The sequence below is a fragment of the Protobothrops mucrosquamatus genome, unplaced genomic scaffold, assembly GCF_001527695.2.
Source record: "Protobothrops mucrosquamatus isolate PMUCROS unplaced genomic scaffold, P.Mucros_1.0 scaffold851, whole genome shotgun sequence".
NCBI classification, from domain to species: domain Eukaryota; kingdom Metazoa; phylum Chordata; class Lepidosauria; order Squamata; family Viperidae; genus Protobothrops; species Protobothrops mucrosquamatus.
The window spans coordinates 735,257-757,776 of NW_015387106.1; the positions used below are offsets into that span (position 1 = coordinate 735,257).

General features: G+C 42.7%; 1 protein-coding gene across 1 annotated transcript in view; it reads left to right on the forward strand.

Annotated features, from left to right (window-relative positions):
- The window catches only part of COL16A1 (collagen type XVI alpha 1 chain), a 203,642-nt gene that overhangs the window by 159,130 nt on the left and 21,992 nt on the right, over positions 1-22,520 (forward strand). The window contains exons 42-53 of the mRNA XM_029284696.1: positions 2,733-2,837; positions 4,033-4,065; positions 5,850-5,924; positions 6,012-6,056; positions 6,546-6,590; positions 10,591-10,644; positions 12,283-12,336; positions 14,038-14,091; positions 17,190-17,234; positions 18,343-18,396; positions 20,111-20,146; positions 21,638-21,700. Coding sequence (XP_029140529.1) covers positions 2,733-2,837; positions 4,033-4,065; positions 5,850-5,924; positions 6,012-6,056; positions 6,546-6,590; positions 10,591-10,644; positions 12,283-12,336; positions 14,038-14,091; positions 17,190-17,234; positions 18,343-18,396; positions 20,111-20,146; positions 21,638-21,700 — 663 coding nt within the window. The remainder of the gene's footprint in view (positions 1-2,732; positions 2,838-4,032; positions 4,066-5,849; positions 5,925-6,011; positions 6,057-6,545; positions 6,591-10,590; positions 10,645-12,282; positions 12,337-14,037; positions 14,092-17,189; positions 17,235-18,342; positions 18,397-20,110; positions 20,147-21,637; positions 21,701-22,520) is intronic.

Consider the following 22,520-nt stretch of genomic DNA (forward strand, 5'->3'; position numbering starts at 1 on the left):
CATAAATCATGAGGAATCAAACCAGGAAAAGAATAGAGGGGAGTGGAAAAAAGAGATAAAGAGAATCGGATTCCCTATAATTTGACAGGAGTGAAGGGAGAAATTTCAGAATTGGGTGAAGGGAGACTTTTATCTCTCCAACTTGGGTTCTCCTCCAGAGGGAGAAGTTACAGAGACATGGGAGTTCACCGCTACTGCTACATCTCCAGCAGTTCCTCTTCTTCTACACCACCAGAGCCCGGTCTTTTTAGGAAAATGGCTGGAAAAATAGGTGGAGGGTCTGGAAAAACACGGAGGGGAAAGTTTTGGCAGGTGTTGGTGAAGGGGCACAGGGCCTTGAATCCCATTGGGTGGCAACAGGATTCCTTTGAAAGACAGCAGCCAGGGAGGACTCACATATTCAAAGTTTCTCCTTGCCTTTAGGGCATCCCAGGAATCAATGGCTTGTCGGGACTACCTGGGCCACCGGGTAAATGGGTAGGTAGAGGACTGCAGCGTCCGCTATTCCTTGCGCTTGCTCAGGCTGACCGCTGTCCCCTTTGTGCAGCTGCCGCCATCTTCCATAGTGCAGAAGAGCATCCAAAGCAAAGCAAAAAAAAAAAAAAAAAAGCAGAGTAACATCCATCAAGAACTGGTTAGGAACTCACACTGCTTTTGGCAAGCAACCCTAGAAGCTCATAACCCCATTGTGCTTTTTTTTTTCCTCCTGTAAAAGAAACCAAAACTAGAACTACTTTTTTTCCCATGCACCTTTATTTCTCTTGCTCCATCTCTCCATTGCAGGATCCACAACCAGTAGAGGGACCTACTGCAACACAGGTAGGACAATCATCACCATCATCATAATGCTTCTTTTTTGTAGTACAGATGGTCCTTGAACTATGACTGCAATTACTTAAACCCCTTCATAGTGCTTTACAGCCCTCTCTGGGCGGTTTATAGACTCAGCACATTGCCCCCAACAATCTGGGTCCTCATTTTACTGACCTCGGAAGGATGGAAAGCTGAGTCAACCTTGAGCTGGTCAGGATCAAACTGCTGGTGGTTGGCAGAGTTAGCCTGCAATACTGCATTCTAACTACTGCACCACCATTGCTCTAATTGAGCCCAAAATTATGGTTGTAAGTCATTGAGGTCATTCAATTGGTCACCATGTAACGAGACCCAATATTATGATTTTTTCTGTGATGGTCCTTAAACGAACACTACGCTTGTTAAGCAAATCCACTATACCAATTGGCACTTTTTGCTAGAAATTAAAAGTAAACATCAGAAACCAGGAGAAAAAAACATCACAAATCTCGTCCATGTCACTGTGGGACCCTGGAAATAGCTGTAAAGGTGAACTGGTTGCCAAACACCAAAAATGTGACCATGGGGAGGTGTGAGTGGCCACTGAAACTTCAAAATTAGGTGATTACGAGGGCTTTGTCATAACTTTGAATAGCCATTACGGGACATCATAAGTCAAGGACTGCCTGCAACGCAAAAATTCAATCCTGAATTTCCTTATATGGAAATGATTATTCTCCCAAAAAGTTGTATTATTTGATTGATTGATTGATTGATTGATTGATTGGAGAGGGGTTTCCAGAAAAGTCATCCTGTCTCAGGTTCCAATAATTAAATCTGTGTTATATTCAGTGGTGGGATTCAGCCAGTTCGCACCAGTTCAGCAGAACCGGTAGCTAATTTTTTGTTGCCCAGGCCCAGAATGGACTTCCGGAAGCAGCATCCACACAGAGAACCGGTTGTTCACCTATTTGAATCCCACCAGTGGTTATATTCTTCATCTGATTCTAAACACTGATCCCAGTAACTGGGATCATGGAGGAATGTGGGAAATTGTTGATTTATCAAGGGTTCAGAGAAACTGGAATTGCATAGAAAAGAGTAAGAATGATAATCAGAGGATTGGAAACTAAGTCTAACAGAGATACTGGGAGTTTTCCCTGAGAATAAAACAAATAAGCAGGAGATATAATAATGATGCTCTGAGTTTCTTAATCTTGGCAACATTAAAAATATGTGGACTTCAACTCCCAGAATTCCCCAGCCAGCAAGGGTGGCTGGGGAATTCTGGAAGTTGAAGTCCACATATCTTAAAATTGCTAAGGTTGAGAAACAACAATAGCAGTCTTGAAATCCTCTAAAGCAAAACATAATCCTGACCAAGGCTGTATAACTTCATCCAAGTATTATAGAGTATTATAGATTATTATAAAGAATATTACAAAGCTGAATTGCATTAGAAAGATATGAATGGCTGAAAGACAACAGAAATTGCTCGTGTGAAAGTGTGACCCATTCTCTGTGATTTCAGAAGACAGAATGTAGACTGATACTAAGAGTCGCCTTATTGGGGAGGTGGGTGGTGTACAAATTAAATTAAATGAATAAATAAGATCAAGCAAAATTCAGCTTTCTATGAAGAAATATTTCCAGTCAGAAGAACAATTCACTAGTGGAGTCAGTTATTAAAGGAGGTGGTAGGACTGTCCTTCATCCAGCAGGTTCAAGTATACATTGGATGGTTATCCATCACGGATGCTTTCATTTAGATGTTTCTAAACCTGAGGCAGAAAGTTGGACTCGATGGTCCTTCCAGAATGAGGCATATATCAATGCTATCGCTCTGCCTGATCCAGCTTACTGTATGTCTTTAGATGAGAAACATTCCTATTGCAAGGGGTAAACCTTACCAGACTTACAATCTTTCTCTTCTCTCATAGGAAAACCTCTGTGAAACCTGCAACTCCCAAGGCTCTAACGGGATAAAAGGAGAAAAGGGAGATCGGGGCCAACCTGGAGCTCCGGGCATAGATAACTGTGCAGAGGTGAGTTACCTGTGAATCTCTTCAGCCACAAAGCAGGCTGCAAAATCAGTAGCCTTGCAATAGTGTCCTTCTGTCATGCCCCACGCTTTCAATCATTTTGTAGTCACGTTGCATGTGTGATGGAATCTCCAGCTAGCTTGGAGAGGGCGGTGTTAAGAGGGGGCCAAGCTTAGAATCCTTGCGCTACCAGAAAGCAGCCTGACCTTCCCCAAGCCTGACCTTCCCCAAAATGCCTGAAGTCAAGGACTACCTGTAACGAATTTTCTTTATTTCTGGGATCCTAATCAAAGGTAGTGCATGACCACAGCGGAGCCCAAAATTTCTGTTGCTAAGCAACACGGTTGTTAAGTGAGTTTTGCCCCATTTTAAGTGAATCACTGCAGCTGTTAAGTTAGTAACGTAGTTGCTAAGTTGAATCTGGCTTCCCCCTTGACGTCACTTGTCAGAAGGTCTCAACAGGGGATCACACGTTTGTCATACAAGTGAAAGTTTAGCATTGTTTGGGCAAGAGTGTAGCGATTTTTTTTTTAACTTTTCCCCAAATCCATAATATTCACATATGGGTAATGTCATGGTTCCGACAGATGAAACCATGGGCTTCCCATGCAAAAACACACATAGTTCACTCCACCTTTTCCCACGGGTCTCCCACAGTCCGCTACATCCACTAATCACTTCTGTTCATTTCGTTATGGGAACCAGCCAGCCGTGCTGTGACATCTGCTCTGGGTGTCCTTGATGGGGGGAGCAATGTCTCACGGGAACCAGCGATGAATGGATGCCATTCCCCACCCCATCCTTGCATTTCAATCCATCACCACCCTTTTCTTTCTCAAGCTGGGAGCAAAGCAGAATATAGGTGAAAGATTCGAGTCAGTCTTGATACCAGGTCTCATGTGCTGCCATATATCACAACGGGGAACAAGTCTAAGTGCAATGCCTGGTCCACCATTTATACCTTACCGTCTTAGGGATGATCACAAGGGGGATCCTGGAGCATGCTCCTCAGTTGCCGATTGCTTTATTGGCATCCTGGAAGATACATCTGCTCAAAGGAAAACTTGAGCTGGATTCTTCAGTTGAACTAGTCCTGCGTCGATCAAGCAAATTTGGTATCTGCAGAACTTTAGTGGTAAAGCATGCTGTAAATTCTGGAGTAGGAATTAAACTCACGATATGTTTCTTCTACTTTCAGTGCCACCGTGAGCACCCTGAAGACGAGGCCCAGGTGAGTAAATCTCTAGGCTGGATATTTATCCAGAAGGCGACAGAGGAAAGAGAAAGACATAACAAATTGGTATCACTTCATTTCTACCAAGTAATATGCAAAAGCATGCCCACTTCTTTGGCAGATTTGACTCGGAGCTCATGTGCTGCTGTGCTTGAACCAACTGGCACCATTTATTTACAACTGAGAGCTTCCATCCTCGGGAATCAATTCTCACTGGAATTATACTGGGAATTTGATCGGTCTAAAAGCATGCCTTTTGCATGGGCCTTTGCGAAGCTGGTTTAAATATTAGTCCTTCAGGCAAAACTGGACTGCTGCTTAGATAAACATTTCAATGGTTGTTTTTTTTAAAGGATATTGGCCAATCACATTTCTGAGGCTCTGTGTTTTAATTGTGATCTTAAGTTGGATAGGAGTGAGTTATTGTATCAATTCTTCATTCTGTTGATACCATATATTATTATTATTATTATTGATCATTGCACAGTCAGCCAGATGTTCAGACTGGATTTGGCATTTTGTCTACCTATCGAGTCCTTACCAAGGACCTGGGATAGGCAGATGTGGATGTTTGATGGTATTACAGATATCATCGCAGGATGGAAGCAGTTCCTAGTAAGGCCACCTTTTGCAATTGACTAATGGTGAATTTGTCAATGCCAATGGTGTTCAAGTGGTGCTCCAGTTGTTTTGGGATTGCACCCAAGGCACTTATTACTATTGGTACTACCCTTGCTTGCTTTTGCCACAGTCTTTCTATTTCTATTTGTAGGTCTTTGTATTTTGTGATCTTCTCCAGTTCTTTCTCGTCTATTCTGCTGTCTCCAGGCACTGCCACGTCCACTATCCAGACTTTTTTGTCTTTCTTATCGACAGTTATTAAGTCCGGGGTGTTATGTTGCAAGTGCTTGTCTGTTTGAATTCTGAAGTCCCACAGCAATTTAATTTTATCATTTTCTATGACTTTCTCTATTTTATGATCATTATTATTGTTATTGTTATTATTATTATTATTAACTGTGTCTAGCTATCAGCTATCAGCACTACAACAACTATCTGGGAGCTGAAGTCCACAAGTCTTAAAGTTGTCAAGGTTGCAGACCCCTGCTCTACAGTATATGGTTCAGTTAGGCAAGAGTTATTGCAGTCTAGGAGCCTGGCAAGTGCATTTTCCATTTAAGAAAGGGCGGGGGGAAGGTTGGCTACCTAACAATCTCCTGGTGTGGCATCTAGCCTGGCCTTCAGAATAGTTCTAAGCCTAGAAATATTGTGTCTGTACTCAACAAGGCATGTAAATATACAATGTAAATCAGCCCTGATAAAATTCACTCACGCCATTTACTCTGGGCCAAGAGAAATGGAGGGTCCTCTACTGAATCCTGTTCACTCATGCAATCAGCCAGGGGTTCTCACATTCGGTTCCACCAAAGATTGGTCCAAAAAAAATCTCATTTGACTCCTTCTTAAGTCGTGAAATCTTATCCCTGGTAATCCCCAGTCTTAATCCATGGCTAGCCAGCAGTCAGTTAAATGAGATTTCAAGCAAACAATGGATGTTCATAGGTAGGGTGGAATTCCAGATTTGGATGGAGACAGTTTTAATGGGGAGAGTGCTTCATTCTCAAGATTTAATCTTAAATAATATTTACGTTTGGCCTTTTGGAAAGCTTTAGAGTGAGTAGAAGCCTGGAAGGAGGGAGAAATCTGTCAGGAAACGGTGACCGTTAGAATTATTAACTACTTGGAAAAAACAGAATGAGACATCTTGTCTTCTCTTCCAGCCCGACAACAATGATCCTGATTGTGCTGGAGGACATCCTGGAAGCCCTGGCTATCCTGGACAGAGGGGCGAGCAGGTAAAGCCATTTGGAGAGATCAAGCAGCCATAATGGTATTGCAGATCCTTGGATTCAGAAATGAATGTTGTCTTGGCTTCTCCTTAGGGTCCACCAGGCTTACGAGGTTCTCCAGGCCCTCCTGGACCAACTGTGAGTATATCCTTTGTGCCAACTTCTGCTTAGATCTTCTCCCTTAAGCCTTTAACCCCCCCACCACCACCACCACACCATGTGTTAGTATAATCTGATGCCTGTCTAAGAAGATAAAGCCAAATTAAGGCCAGCTTTCCCCTCAGTGTGTGATCCATGGGGAACATTATGCTTCTACAACTGGATAGTGTTCAGTTGGGTGGCTACCATCCTGCTCTTCACCAACCGCCCAGCCAATTCTGGTCCTACCAACGTCCTGTTTACCTCACCCCACCCCACCCCCAGGAAGGGAGGGATGGGCCACTGTTTCTTCTCTCGGCAGCTATTTGGAGGAGTAGAACTTGAAAGTTTACTCTTGAGTTAAGAAGAAATGCATAAAATGTTGTGAAAGATTGGCCTTCTCTTCAACCATAGTTCCCTTGTTTGCCTGCTTTCCCTAGTCCAGCCAATATGATGACTGAGTGATGACCTCCCTGTTTCTTCCTGTAGGGCCCCCCAGGTTTTCCGGGAGTGCCTGGCCCACCTGGATTACCTGTAAGAACCGATAAAGCACGCGCTCTGTGCAGTCCTTTGTTGCTGCTGTTTGTTTGGCTTCTCATCCTTCTTCCTCCCTTTTTCTCCAGGTTCTGGGTCTAATATCTCAGCCAGCCTATTCTCCCACATGCTGCCACCTGGCCTGTAGCTCTTCCTCGGCTCTCCTCCTCCTCCTGGCTCAGGGATGCGGTCTAGAACGTTTCCTTCAATTAGCTCTTTCCCTTCCGAAGTTACCTGAGATCAGTGGTGATATAAAGCTGTCTAGTTCCCACAGGCAACACGGGGTTCACTTGATCTAGAGAATTCCCATTTAAGGGCAAGGATCCTTCTTCAGCCTTCCCTCAGAAAAATAAACTAGAAGATTCCACAATCCCAACTTGCGATATGGGTATTCTGGGTTTGGAACAATTTATCCGGCAGTGAGAAGACTGATTACCTCTAGACAGCTGATATTTCTCCCCAAAGATATTTCACGTAAAGCTGATTCCAACACACAATTTTTACCTCAGGGCTTAGCTTATCAATCAAACCCTAGTCATGAATATCTACTGAGCTGACTCGCTTCAGAAGAAGCAGTTGGACCCAGGTTCAAATACATACCTGAGAAAGAATCTGTGGACTTGAGAGGAAGCTGTCACTTTTCTAAACTAAAGAGCCCTCCCTTGTCATGTCTGTGAGTTGTGCTTTGGGGTCTTGAAGCAGTCATTGTACCCTCACTTGACCATCACCACCATTCATTCATTTCCTAATTCTCATCTCACTAATGACATTGTAACTCCCAGTCTGTGTGATTAATCGCTCCGTGATGTGGCCCTGTCACTGTCTGGTGTCAAGAGTACGTCCAATAAAAGCCATCACCATGTAACCTCAACTAACTCCACCCTGCAATGGCTCGTGAAAGCCTCCCACATTCGTGGGTGATGTAATTAATGGAGATTCACTCTTGTGGTATAGGTTGTGTAGATCTTTCTGCACTTAGCAAGCAATTATAGTTGAGGGATGCTTGTGATGTGGGATGTCTGGATACTAAAGAGTCTCTGGAGACATCTCCATTGACTGGATGAATGCACAAACTGGGTCCTACAAGCAACCATGTCAACCGCAAGCATTGTTTTCTCTGACAGTCACCAGAAGTTCTTAGGGGAGATGGCAAATTGGGGTAGTCCTTGCATTTAGTAGGAAAATTCAGAATCTCTTTGGGTCTACAGATGAGGAAGTAGAACTGAAGCCTTTCATGGCTGAACTTCTTCAAGGGCACAAAGGGGAATGAATACAATGTTGGCCAAAATGCTTCCTTTTCCAATGGTTTAGCAAGAAAAGTATAAGTCATTTTCTGTCTTGGTGCTGCAGGTAGAAAGACTGTCCAATTTTCCTAGTTTGACTATCTGCAAGTAAGAAAAACAGTCTTAGCCCTCAAATCCTTCCTTTGTTAATTTGGCACATCAGAATATGAAAATAGAAAAGAAATCTGTAGGCAGCCTTTGTAAAAAAAAACAACCAATATTTCATAATTGTGGTGCAGAAAAAAAACACACCTTAAGTTAGTAAAAAGTGATTGCCTCCCCCCCTTCAATTGCATTCTTCAGTTACACAATGAAAAACCATATTCTAGAAGCATTTTAGGAATATTTGATGCCGTGATAAAACAAAACTCCATTCCTCCCGAACACAACCATTTTCTCCTACAATAAACTTATGGCATGAATTACTTGCTGACTCTACTAGTGGGTCCAGTTCCAGGCCTTGGACCCAAACTGACTGGTATCCAGGATGATCTATCATAAGAAAAAGGAGGGGACAATTATCAAAATATAATTCTCTTCCAGATAAGTCAATGGGGTGGGGTCAAAAAAGTAAACTTCAGGCTATAATAATGCAATCAAAGCCCCATAATATATTTTTTTACATGGTTGCGTCTTTTTGACCCACCCTGAAGAAATCTTGCCTTCTTCAGCCTTTTGCTCAACGTAAAAATGGGTGTTTCCTAAGGAAATAACATCTTGCATAATTTTTGATCCGTCTATTTTTGCTAACTTTTTCCTGGTTCATATCTTCAATCAGAACTTGGTCCTATGTTACAGCCCATTTTCAAATTCTGTCCTTTTAGTGGTGCTTCACATGTAGTCCTCATGGTCCTGACATGATCACAGAGGAAGGAGCTGGGTGAAGGGCAGGGCCTCTGAAGGAAAGAATTTATCCAGCATAAGAGGAAAAATTATTATATAGTGGAAGGACAAGATGGAAGTTAGTGAAAAAAATTAGTGATTGAACATTTACAATGTTAGAATGACAGCAAAAAAGAAAGAAAGAAAGAAAGAGAAAAGAAAGAGAAAGAAAGAAAGAAAGAAAGAAAGAAAGAAAGAAAGAAAGAAAGAAAGAAAGAAAGAAAGAAAGAAAGAAAGAAAGAAAGAAAGAAAAAGAAAGAGGTGGATGGATGATAGGTATGTAGGTAGATTACCTAAATCAATCAGTCAATCTTTATTATAGTCACAGACCAACAAAATTTATCTACCTTTGATGTGTGTGTGTGTGAGAGAGATTGATAAATGATAGATCAATGTAGACGATAGATAGATAGATAGATAGATAGATAGATAGATAGATAGATAGATAGATAGATAGATAGATAGATAGATAGATAGATAGATAGATAGATAGATTTCTCTGAGAGAAATTTTGTACTTGATTGCAACGTAAGATTGAGTCCATTATTTTCTGTGGGAACTAGTCATCAGTTCCCATTGAATTATGAATTATGACTGAATTGTGACTTTAATCTGAAATTGTTGGCCACGATCAGTAATGGAGACTGAAGTGGAATCTAATCAGATTCAATGGTTCTTGTGTAAGTAGTAAAGAGAAGAAAACAGTGAAATAATTTGATAACGAATTCATCTTCTCTAGAGCTTCCGAGATGCTAATACAGGAAATGTGACAGCCACATAATACCATTCACTTGGTCTTGGAATTTAGATGTACACACTAAACATTTGATGATATTTTTTTTTCTGCACCACATGCTGCCACGAATATTCACAGAAAGCTTTCCCTAGATCACAAGACACCCAGAGTTAGTCCTTTTCATCTAGCAAGGTTTCGGAAAGTGCTTTGTGGGGATTGGGATCTGTCTTCAGGGGACAATTCAGACCTTACACAGGTGGCCCTTGCTTACCTTGCTTATCTCATTTAATGCCCGTTCAATATTACAGCGCTGTAAAAAATAACTTTATGGCCAATCCTCGCATTGAATCACCACTGCAGCCTCCTGCAGTCACGTGATTGCTGTCCGGATGCTCTGCAACCAGCTTGCGATTAGAGTTAATAAGAGATGGCAGAAATAAAATTGTAAGTGCAATCATGCGACGATTTGCTTAGCAACTGCAGTGCTAACAACGGAGTCCCAATTTTGGCCACTAAGCGAGGACTTCCTGTATTTGGAACAAAATGTGTGGGTGGGTGTTTTGTGTGTGTGTTAGAGAGAGAGGGGGAGAGAGAGAGAGAGAGAGAGAGAGAGAGAGAGAGAGAGAGAGAGAGAGAGAGAGAGAGAGAGAGAGAGAGAGAATGTTTGTGAATATTCTGTCCTCTAGATATTGCCCAGATCATGATCCAAACCCGTTTTGATTGTGCCTTGTCTCAATTAGCAATGTCGTGCGTGCTCAGAATTGTTGCTGCAAACACTGCCCTTCTAAAACCTGGCTAATCGGGTGTCTAACCAATAAAAATCTGTGTGAATGTTATTGATCTATAAGCCTAGAAAAAGCTATGGAAAACTGTGTTCCAGATGCTGATGGTAGCTTTCCAGGCACCAGTGATTAATTAAAGAAGTGGTGACTACCTCGAGACTACTTATGCTGTATTCCTCTTTCTATAACTTATTCTCCATCTGTTCCCAGCCTGTTCCCAGGTACATAGCTAGAGAGACCACCCTCGCAAGTGTGGTTCAGTTAAATGGGAGGGCAGAAGACATGAAACATATCCTGTCTCTTTTTTCTTTCCGAAGGGACTCCAGGGCGAACGTGGGCCAGTTGGAATCCATGGATCCAAGGGAGAGCCAGTGAGTGTTGGATCCAACTGATAATTTCAGACAAGCCTTGAGCTATGCATGGAGCTTGTTGATTGAGACCGGTTCTCTCCCGCGTGGCTCTCTACAGATCGGTTGAGACTACAATTTGTAGGTTGGGAAAGACAAGTCTGAACACCTGTCAATTGCACGGCTTAGACGACTGATGAAAAGTCTCATGGATGGATGCCGTTGGGACTGATTGAGAACACTTTGGTGTGATCATGAGTCTGAATGCCTCAAATAACAAGTTACAGATGATTTGAAGCAGGAGCTGGAATGCCCAGATACCTTTTTTTTTTTTTTTTAAGCGGGTGATGGAAAATCTGAAAAGTGTTTCCCTTGTAATCAACCACAAACAGCTGATATCAGATCTGGAAAAACCTATAATTAGAGGTTGTGTCCGTGAGCATCCAGCTGTTGTTGGGCCCCTTCTATCTCTGATTTAAATGAGTTAAATAGATTCTTCTAATTACACTAACAAGTAAATGGAGAACTCTAGAGGGATTTATTTCCTTTGAAGATGCCACGAAAGTGACAATATTCCATTGAGTTCTTTAAAAGGGTCCCTATCTGCCTAGAGGGGGGCAAAAAAATCAAACAAGAGTGCTAGTGAAAGTTGGAAGGGAAGACATTTAAATGGGTTGGTGAAGAACATCTCCTTGTCTTCTGCGAAGTGAGGACATTGTAACTAGCCACATTCGAAACAGAAATTATTTTGTGAAAACACTTGCTACGTGCTATCAAAATACCCAATCATCCCCAAAGACTTAGCCCTCCTGATTTAAAGTGATGGCTCCCATGATAGGGAGGCAAGGCCAGGTAAACCAGAAAAGGTCCATAGAATGTCTTAGCATGCTTAAGCTTATTACTGAATTAATCTGCTTAGAGTTTGCACAGTAGGAACTATGAGCTGAGTACCACCACCTACTGCCCCCAACTCCCTGAAATAAAAGCTTAATCATCAGAGTAGCCAGCAATTTTGCTGCTGATTTAGTTAAGCCTATCATCTGAACATAGTAGCTACACAGTGTACAAATCTAGAGAGGTTTCATGCATTCAAGGCTCCCTTTTCCATCCTACAGTAATCTCTCTCTCGCTGTCTCTATCCCTTAATTTGGTGTTTCTCAATCTTAGCCACTAGCTGGGGCCAGTAGTTTCCCTTCCTAGCTGGGGAATTCTGGGAATTGAAGTTCACACGTCTTAAAGTGGCCAAGTGGTTGAAAAACATTGCCTTAGTTCCACGACTGCAATTTTAATCTAAGAAATTCTTGGTTTAATTTAATCTAGATCTAAGAAAGTCTAATCTGGTTGGAATCCTCATTTGATCTGTAAGGTTGAAGTAGAAGAGAATGGCTACCCACCCCTTTATTATTCGGAATGAGGACCTGACAAGATAACCAAGAAGTACTTTAGGGCCACTACTTCGTGTTCTAGAAAATTGAGCACAAGGACACTGATTCTGCTGCATATTGCAGAAGGGGTTAAATGAGAAAAGGATGGCTTGCCTGTTCTAGCTCTATCTGAACATCGGAATGCAATTGTGCAGATGCCATAACCTGGTTCTATCAGGTTAACTTGAAGTCTCAATCCTAGCCTGAATTGAGATGTTTTCAATGTTCTTCTCTTCAGGGTCCTCCAGGTCAGCCCGGATATCCTGGATCAGTAGGACCCCCCGGGCTCCCGGTGAGTATGACCTATCTTTGTATCCCTTCTTTCTCCAGGATCTCAAGGGGTGTGTGTGCCTTGTACTCCATCTTCTTAATTGTCTCCACTGCCACAGACCAGTGAGGGCAGTTCAGCTAAGCAGAAACGATCCTTTTAGCCCTCAGAAGAGTTTCAAAATCTGGCTCTGCTAGTTGGCTTAAGTGCTGATGGGAGCGCTCCATGTTGAAGGTGACTGATGGATTGACAGGGAACAGGCCAACACTCTACCGATCTTGCCTTGTGTTTCTCACCTTTGTATCTAATGTTTTAAATATTTTTATATTTATGGTTTTAATTGTAAGCCGCCCAGAGTCAGTTTGCAGAATGAAATGGGCAGCATATAAATTAGAAAAATAGATAGAGATGGACAGACAGATCATCCTTGGAGTTCCATGGCTCCAGATAGGTCTCCTAGCTCCTGCCAAAGAGATGGGCCGAGTGGCTACACAATGCCTTGCCTTTGGACTTTAGAAGGAACCCAGGGCCACCCAAAAACTATTTTCTGAATCCCATGAAAGACATTGGGTGATCATCAGCCATCCATAGTGGAGCAGAATTGCCTTGTAGAAAAAACAAACTCAAAGACTTTCTTCTGACCCAAAGTTTGCTCACATTTCTCTTCTTCACACGTGACTCTCTTTAGCATATCCTCTTAAGCCCTATTGCAGTGGTTCTCAACCTGTGGGTCGGGACCCCTTTGGGGGTCGAACAACCCTTTCACAGGGGTCGCCTAAGACCATCGGAAAACACATATTTCCGATGGTCTTAGGAACCGAGACACCGCTCCTCTATCTCCTTGCCCTCCTCTTCTCTCTCTCTCTCTATCTCTCTCTCTCTCCCTCTCCCCGCCTGGGCGCTTCTCCAACCAGGCCTTCCCCCCCTCCCTGGCCAGCTGGATGGGGGATTGGGGGTCACCACAACATGAGGAACTGTATTAAAGGGTCGCGGCATTAGGAAGGTTGAGAACCACTGCCCTATTGGATTTTCATTGGATGTAGGGGAAAGTGTAAACCAAGGGTGTCAAACTGCCGGCCCGCAGTCCGGATGCGTCACGCCAAAACCGCGCCCACCCCATTGCCAGCCATGGGAAAAAAGTCGCGATACGTCGTGACACGTCACGTGACGTCGCAAGTTTGACACCCGTGGTGTTAAAACTGTTCATGAATGTTAATTTTTTTACCATTTTAGAATCCATATTTGGAAATCTAAAATGTTGGTTTCAAAAGCAGAGTTTGCTAAAAGTCGTTTGACCTTTTATAAAAAAAATATTTGCAAAACTTTTATTATTTTATTATTATTTGCAAAGCAGGAGAATGGAAGAAAAAGGGAATCCTTGGGTGTTGCCGCAGTGCAACACCTGACAGTTTTAGCTGTCATTAATTGCTAGTTTAGTGTAATGGTGACGCCACCAGGCTAGACATCAGGAGACTGGGAGATCTAGTACCAACCTGGACACAAATTTAGCTGGGTGACCTCGGGCCAATCGCTCTTTCTCAGCCCTAAGAAACAGGAAGTGGGAAATCACTTCTGCAAAACCCTATCAAGAAAACTGCAGGGACATGCATATCCAGGGAGACTCTGAGAATCGGAAATGACTGAATGGAAAAGGGGAAAAAATTGTTCTCGTTGTGCTGCTGGCAATATTTCTGTTTTCATGTTTATGTGTTTGCCTGCCATTAGGGTTCCAAAGGGGAACGGGGCTATGTTGGACCCCCAGGAGAGAAAGGAGAATCGGTAAGTAACTGGGAAAAGTGTCTTTTCCTGGACTTTTTTCAGAGTTCACCTCAGAGATTGGGAGATTTGTGGATGGAGAAGAAAATCCTTTTTTTTTTTCTTATAACCCACCTCTCTCTTTTTTTTGCAAAGCTCTTTCCTATCTTTGCAGCCCCAAGACTCATATATCCTCAGAGGATTTTTAAAATATCATTGGTATCCATTTTATTCCATAGTAGCTACATCTGCATTTTTTTTTTTAAAAAAAAAGTGTTTTAATTTATTGCTTTAACTGTTTAACAGTGCTATAAATCAGCCTGGAAGTGGGAATACGAAAGGGCAAGAAATGCATTAAGATTCATATTAAGTTAGGTAAATATGAAATACCTTGGCGAGGTAGGTTGCTGCACTTTAAGAGCATTGCTAAACAAAGAGGCAGCCCTGGTTTTAGTGTAACGTTTCTCAACAATGACATCTTGAAGTTGTGTGGATTTCAACTAGCTGGGGAATTCTGGGAGTTGAAGCCCACGTATCTTCAAGCTGCCCAGATTGAGAAACACTGTTTTAGCTAAAGCAGATTTCCTGGATATCAAACAACATTCTGATCAAAAGCCTGCCATTCCATAAATTCTTGATGTATTCTCCTCTATCATTTCTGTGGATAAGGAATTTGTTGACATGACAGCTGTCTTCCAGTACTTGAGGGAATGTCACAAGAGAAGAGGGAATTGACTCTCCAAAGCAACTGGAGGCAAGACAAGAAGCAATGAGTGGAGACTTCCAGTTTTGATGTTGTGGCAATGCAGATGCAGGAAGACGGGGCTCTGTCTTTTGCGTTTGATTTCGCCCTGCTGGGGGACCTTGGAAAGGGGTTGAAAGTCACCCCGTAGAGGCGGCAAGCAAGGAGGGGACCCTTGTTGATCACAGGGGGCGGTAGCCCTCCCGTTTAATCTGAGGAAGCCCTCCAAACCGGTGGGAAAAGACTGGCCACATTCGTGTAGCCAGTCCAAAGTTGCTGACAACGGAAGACAACAAGCACTATCAAGCAATCTTACAGCAACGTAAATGAAACTGGGTGAGACCTGATCCTCTCTTTATGATTTTAAGACCTCTTCCTGAAAATCTACCCAAAGCACTCTCCCCAATGAGAGAGGGAAAGGGAATTTCCGCACCATTCCCTCAGAAAAGAAAAGCAGTTAGTTAATTACTTGGGGAAAATAGAGAAACCTATAAGACTAATTTGGAATTGGCTTGGAAATTTGGGGACTAAAAGTGTTTTTAAGACCTTTTTTAAAAAAAAAAGACTTGAAAAGTTTACAATATGTTTTGGATTTAAAAACTGAAAAATGGCATTGATGACATCTAGTGGTGAATTATGGCACTACAACTTATTTATGCCTAAAAGAAACCTGGCTTGAAGCCCAAAATTAGATAAGACTTTGGCTGGCCTTGGAAGCTTTTACTATTGAGAATTGCAGCTGAGAAAAAAGGAACAGACTTGGGGGCTGCTTATCTGTGTGGCAGAGATGATAATATTACTCTAAAATTGGCCTGTCTGAATTATGAACACAAATACTGACTTTCAGAACTGTCTTGTGGAACTAGTTTCCTGTAGAAGAAACATATAGAACACTTTGGATTATAAATCTTGATTGTTAAACAACCTTTAATGGTTCTTTTTTCTCCCTGGACAGAAAGAATATATTTCTCATTGGACAGAAAAAAATGAATTTTACTTATATCTGCTTAGGGGAGGTTTAGGAACGGCTTTTTGGTTGGATAAATTTATAAAGACTACTTACAAAAAATAAAATAAAATGGATGTTCCATACTTAGCTCTAAATAGTAAAAAAACATCCTTAACATCTGTCCCCAGTAGCCTCAGTTTGCCATATCACCAAGAAAATAATGATGAACCACAGAAAGAAATTCTCTCCATGTTGAAATTAATACAAGAAACAATTGCTTTAGCTTGTGATCAGGTTAAAAATAACACAAAGGAGATAAAAGAACAATTTTCTAATTTAAATCTACAAACTCAGAAAATAACTACAGAGAAGAAACCAGCAACCCAGAAAATAGAAGGAAAACTAGAGAATGCTGACACAAACATTGATGATCTAAAGGAAGAAACTAACGACCAGACTCAGATAAATGAAAACTTAGAAGACACAATGATAATATTGGAAATGGAAAAGACATTTTACAAACCTAAGTTACAGAACATACTGGAGGATAAGGAAAGAGAGCTGATGGAATGGAAGATGAAGCCATTAACAGAACTGTGAGGAACTGGAGAAGGAGGGAGGCTGTTTAATGACTATTAACGGGCTAGTTCTTCCAAAAATACGTTGTCTCTTGCCAAAGAAAAGGACAATTCCAGTTTACCCAGAAAAAACCCCAGATACTTAAAGAAGCTAATTAACACCATTTCCCACCCATTCACTTCATGTGGTCTACAGAATGTGTGGGAAGAACTGAAAGGAAGGGAAGGCAGGGACTAGATCACCAACAATCAAAAGAGTTGAGCTCCATCACGGGTGCATTGTCTGAAGAAGACTGATGAGTTGAGAGAGTGTGTTCTAATTCCGAAGACCATCTCGCTCAAATTGCTATACATTAACCTTTCCAAAACCTGACCCTTTTTAGAGGTTTTTGCCACAACATCTACCATCTCCTGCCAGAATGTAAGTCAAAGGCCGACCTACAGCAACTGACTGTGGTTCTTTGAGGTTAAAAAAAAAAAGGACTTTAGAAGCTCCCCTGGCAGATTTCACAGTTCAGTGTTGATAAAACAATTTTTATGAGCATCTCAGTAAGGCATAACTATCTGTGGAATGATGTCCCATAAATTCTACCCCACTCTCACCATGGATGTCAAGGCTCTCATCGTTTTTATTTATATATTACACTAGATTTATTAAGTCTGCAATTTAGTAAATACAAATAATAAACAGGTTTATGGAACTGTGCACTTGATCCTTTTTAAAACTGTCTTACTCTCCGAAGGCATTATTGTTAGGTCAACAATTGCCAATTCAAGAAATGATCTCCTCCATTTCCATCCTCCACTAATGTCTAGGGATGCTACTGATGAAATGTCTCCTTTTGCTCTCCAGGGGCCCCCTGGCACAGATGGACCTATAGGACCCATAGGACCCTCGGTAAGCTCACCAGCTCAGTTACGCATGGCGTGAAATGACCCATCGGACCTTTGGTTGCAACCAAGGCATCTGGTGGGTGGAAATTCTGGGTGTTATAGTCCACGAGATCTTGAGGCCTCCACCACCTCCGAGCACCCGGAGCTGCAGCAAGCCTTGCCTTCTGTAGCAAATGGTTTGATGGGAACCTATTTATGTTTTGCAAACAACAGGTTTGATAGGTCTTTCCTTGAGGGGTTTCCAATCTAAAAACAGGCAACAGAAAGGAAGGGGCAGCGTCAAAGGTTGGGTATCAGAGGTTGAGTGAACAGGGCAAACTTTTGTGATTTCCTTAGATATATATACTTCTTAGCATTTTTGAGAATGCAGGAAGGAAATATACTGTGTGTACTGTCATGGGTTCCGAAAGAAGAAGCTTTTCAAAGAACTTTGAGGCTTTGTTTTCCTTAAAGAATCCTTTTATTGCTACATAGCTTCGGCACATACATAATGAAGCCAAAAACTGAATCCTCCCTCCCCCAATCACTCGTAACAAAGCATAACTCACTCCTTCATTTTACAGTCATCAATCACGTTCTCCAATTAGTTTGAAGTGTGAACTTTCCCTCCCGCAACTCCTTTAGTTACAACTGACCTTGGAAATACTGTACTGAAATATTGTTGTGGCTAACTATCCCCCCAAGTACATACTTTCCCACCCGCTATTCTAACATTGTCTAACTTTAACTCTAGAAGGGATATACAGGTTAAATAAAACATGCTTGCTTCTTCATATATGTCAAGCAAGAACATCTGATGTTAGCAGTCTTGACATGTACTTTATATATGATCTGGGGTCCTAGTTCTCCCTAAGGAGGTGAACCTGACTCTGGAGTTTATCACACCGGGCTGGTGGTGAGGGCTCTGATTATCTGAAGGGTTCTCTGGATTCAACGCTGCTCTACAGATTGAGAAGGAGCAGGTCAGGGACAAAGGTTCCAGCTTTCATTCATTCATCACCTAAGTTACCTGCCAGACACTGGCTAACCAGCCCAGGGAGAACTTCAGGTCTGCCAAAAAGTTGCAACAACTACAGGCAAAGAACGCCATTGTTATTCTCTCCTTGCATCAGGGTCCCAGAGGAGAACGAGGATTGCCAGGCAGCTCAGGAGAAAAAGGAGACCAGGTAAGATATTCTGGGCCAGAAGTGTTTTCCACTCTGAAAGCGGCCACCGCATGGGCCAACGTGCCCACAGGCTACATCCAGAAGGAGGGAGGGTGTCCTAGTCTTCTGGAACTGCAGTATTGTCCCTGTGCCGCACCGCCTTGAGTGTTTATCCCTCTAGTCTCTGCTGGAGGCTTGATCTGGAGTGCTACAGGAGTGTCTGCAGGGCATGGTCGAAAAGGTTGAGGACAGCTGAGCTGGTGCAGTTAAAATTCTGTCTGTTTTATGTCAACCGTCCCACTGGTTAGACTCTCTCGAGTCATTCTTTTTAGCAAGAGTAAGCCTTTACTGAAAATTCCATATGGGTACAAGTAGAAAAGCCAGTTCTAATGATTTCGCCTGTAACAGCATAGGGTAGTGATGGCGAACTTTTTAGAGACCGAGTGCCCAAACTGCAACCCAAAACCCACGTATGTATCGTCGGGTGCCAGGAGGGCATAGCCCATTAGGTGGGTGTGGCCCATTGTATGGGTGTGACTGCGGTGGTAACGGCAGACTGGGTGGGACTAAAAAGTTCAATCAAATCAATTCCAATTTTGCAAGATCTTTTTTTTCCCGCGAGAAGTTGAAATTGATTGATTGGTTGAACCTTTTTTTGCACACGGCGGCAGAGGCCTAAAGCGAAAAGGTTTTATAAAACCCAGCTGAAGGCCTAGGACTGGGGCAACAGCGCACGTGCCCACAGAGAGGGCTCTGAGTGCAACCTGTGGCATGCGTCCCATAGGTTCGCCGCCACGGGCATAGGAAAATGTTCCCTTTTCCCCCCTGGCCCTCCCATTATCCACCAATCATTTGCACTTTTGTTGTTTTGGGAGTGGTCTGTCTGCCTTGGATGTTCCCAGCTGATGACTTTGGGGTGTTGGGTCTGTTTCAGGCTTCCAGTCGGCACATTTGCATTCCACATTTCCCTCCCACGCCTCCCTTACATTCCAATACCTTCCCTCTCCCCATCCGTTACTGTTGTCTGGTTGTGAGTGGGGCTGCGTAGCGAGTCAACCGTGACAGTTTTTTTATAGCCTTGGACATATAACACCCATAAAAAATGGGTATAGCTTTCATCGCCCCATCGTGGCCACCATCTTGACTGTTTTGGCCATAGAGGTAGTCCTCAGCTTATGACCACAATTGAGCCCAAAATTTCTGTTGCTAAGTGAGACATTTCTTAAGTGAATTTTGCCCCGTTTACAACCTTCCTTGTCACAGTTGCTTAGATCAGAGGTCCCCAACCTTTTGGGCACCAGGGACCGGTTCCGTGGAGAGAGGTTTTTCTGCGGACTGGAGGGGGCGTGGTTTCATGTACTGCCTGCATCCCGCAGATGGGGCTTTGCGCCACCAGCAATATCCTAAAGTTTTCTTTGGTGAAGGGAAGGGGACAAGAGGGGAGGGGAGGGGGAAATAAAGAAGTCTCTTAAGAGCTTGATGCCACCTGAGTAAATGGACATAATACAGAAATCCAGTACGGAAGTTATTTGTCTTTGTCCAGTACGGAAGTTATTTGCTTTCTTCTGAGAGCGTTTTTCAGCTTCCCTGAGATTTCATTGTGGTCTCCCCTCCAAAATGCTAATCTGGATTTATTCTGCTTAGCTTTTCAGATCAGCACAGCTTGCATTCAGGGGGTTATATTGCCTTATCTTGGGCATTGCTGAGTATTAATCTGCATTTATTTTATCCCCAGGGTTTTCAAGGCCAGCCTGGCTTTCCGGGGGCACCAGTAAGTTTGGCACATCCCAAAATATTTTGTTCTGGAGTGTCAGTCTCCTTACACAATCACATTTGTAAAATGTCTGTGAGCTGAAACAGTGCATGGCCATAAATAAAGAATCACAGAGCCTCTTGCATTAGATCCCAATGACATTCTTTAAGATTCTCTTTAGGGATAAGATCCCCAGGAGAAATATGTTTAAGAAAGGCAGTACAAGTGTGAGAAAACCAAATGTACTAACAGAAGAGAATATGTGTTGAAATGTGGGCTCCTGGCTGCTGTCTGAGCTTGGTTGTTTTCTAGCACACATTTCATTACCCAACTAGGTAACATCATCAGAACACCGATGATGTTACCTAGTTGGGTAACAAGCATTTTTAAGAAAACAACCAAGCTCAAAAAACAAATGTCCCAGTCCTTTCTCTGGCAGTACAGAAATGGAAAAGATAGACCACAAACTAACTTTTCACGAGCTTCCAATCCTCGTTCTCCAATCTGGTGCCCTACAGATATAGTTTGGACCATGCTAGTTGGGAACTAGTAGTCCAGCATAGCTGGAGAACATCAGCATGAAAAATTCTGCTTAAAGCTAACCAAAGGCACAACCTGTGAAGACTGTCATGGTTCCGACAGATGAAACTCTTCAAAAGAACTTCGAGGCATTGTTTACCGTAAAGAATCTTTTATTCGAGAAACAAAGTATTGGCACTACATAGTTAAAGCCAAAAACTGAATTCCCCTCCCCTTGGCACAAAGTAGTAAAGCACAATTCCCTCCTCCAATTAACAGTCATAAATCACATTCCCCAATTAGCTTGAAGCGTGGGCTTTCTCCCCAGCTCTCCAGCCACCAAAACTCTATCAACTCTCGGCCCAAAGACCTTGGGTTCCCATGGCTGAGTTATTATTGTTATGACTAGCTGGACTCGTATCCACATTCCCCCTCCCAGCATCAACGAACCCTAAAAGCGATAGAGAAAAGATGGCTACATTTCCATCTGTTGTCAAAGCAAGAACATCCGATGTTAGCAGCATTGACAAAGATTTCATCAGATCTTCACAGAACCACACAACCTTCTGGCCAGTTTTTTTCACTTCCTAACTGCTCCTTGGGGTGGAAAATCTCAGCCGGGGCCTCCTCTTGGCCCACTAGGGCAAAATATCAACTCATCTTCCATTCAGAGATCAGCGTCCTTTTCACCAGAGCGCATAGCCTCACATCAAAATCTCATTATACTGTGAAGCACCTGAGCCGACTCAAATCTCGGAAGCTCCAAAATTGGATAATGAGTAAAATTAGAGGGCAGTTTTGGTTTTTGCAGAGTTCCTGTCCCCTCCCTATGATAGGCAATAAAAATGTATAGTTGCCTAATTCAAGTAATTTAGACAGACTGCGGAATCCTGCTTGTCCTATTACAAGAGTCCACACTTAGATCTTTTCTTACTAATGTAGCATATTTAGAGTTGTAAAATCATTGCTGATGTCTTTTTTGTTTTTAAGGGTCCTCCAGGTTTTCCAGGAAAAGCAGGATCTCCTGGGCCTCAAGGCCCCCCAGCCGAAAAGGTGAGTGACCAAAGTCAAATCTTAAGAGGAAGGGAAGATTGAAAGAAGCAGGACCAATGTGCAAGCAGCGGCAAAGATGTAAACATACCCGCCACCCAATTTCAATGGGAGCAAAATTGCACCATCCAGTGAAACGCCTTTTTCCTTTTGTGTTCTCATTCACACCGAGAAGTTGTTTGAGAAAGGTGCATCAAGAAGATTACATATATTAGGGTTAGTTGAGCTGAAACGATAACGGTAGCATTTCTGTATAAAAGCATGGATGTTTCTCAAATATATATTAGGGAAAGCTGCATATAAAACGACACACATAAGGTGCAAGCAATTCTCTTACAATTCTCTTATAATTGATTTTCCTGGAGGGTTTTTTTCCCCCCCCAACTGTAAAAATATTGACGGGGGGAAAGAATGCATGGAAATCCGTGTGGCTAACGCAACTGCAGATTTAGTGCTGATATAAACTGTTGGGGGAAAGGAATTCTCTGGGCTTCTGGGCTTAGAGAAGAAGAGTGGGTTGTGGCTTCCAAACGGGAAGAACAAGCCCAAAAGAAGGAAAACATGAAGGTCAACTTCTCTGCTGGCCTTGAAATTTTATACCAGTTGCAGAACAGTTGCATGTGCAGTGTCCCAGATGATCTTACATGGACCCTGCTCAAGCAACGCTTCTGTGCCATGTCCTGGATGGCAGGGAGGGAGGGAGCTGCCAATGATCTTTTCGGCCGTCCTCACCACTCTCTGCACCGCCTTCCTGTCTGAAGCAGGGATGCCTCCAAACCAGACTGTGATGCTGTATGACAGGATGCTCTTATCTTCTCTGCAA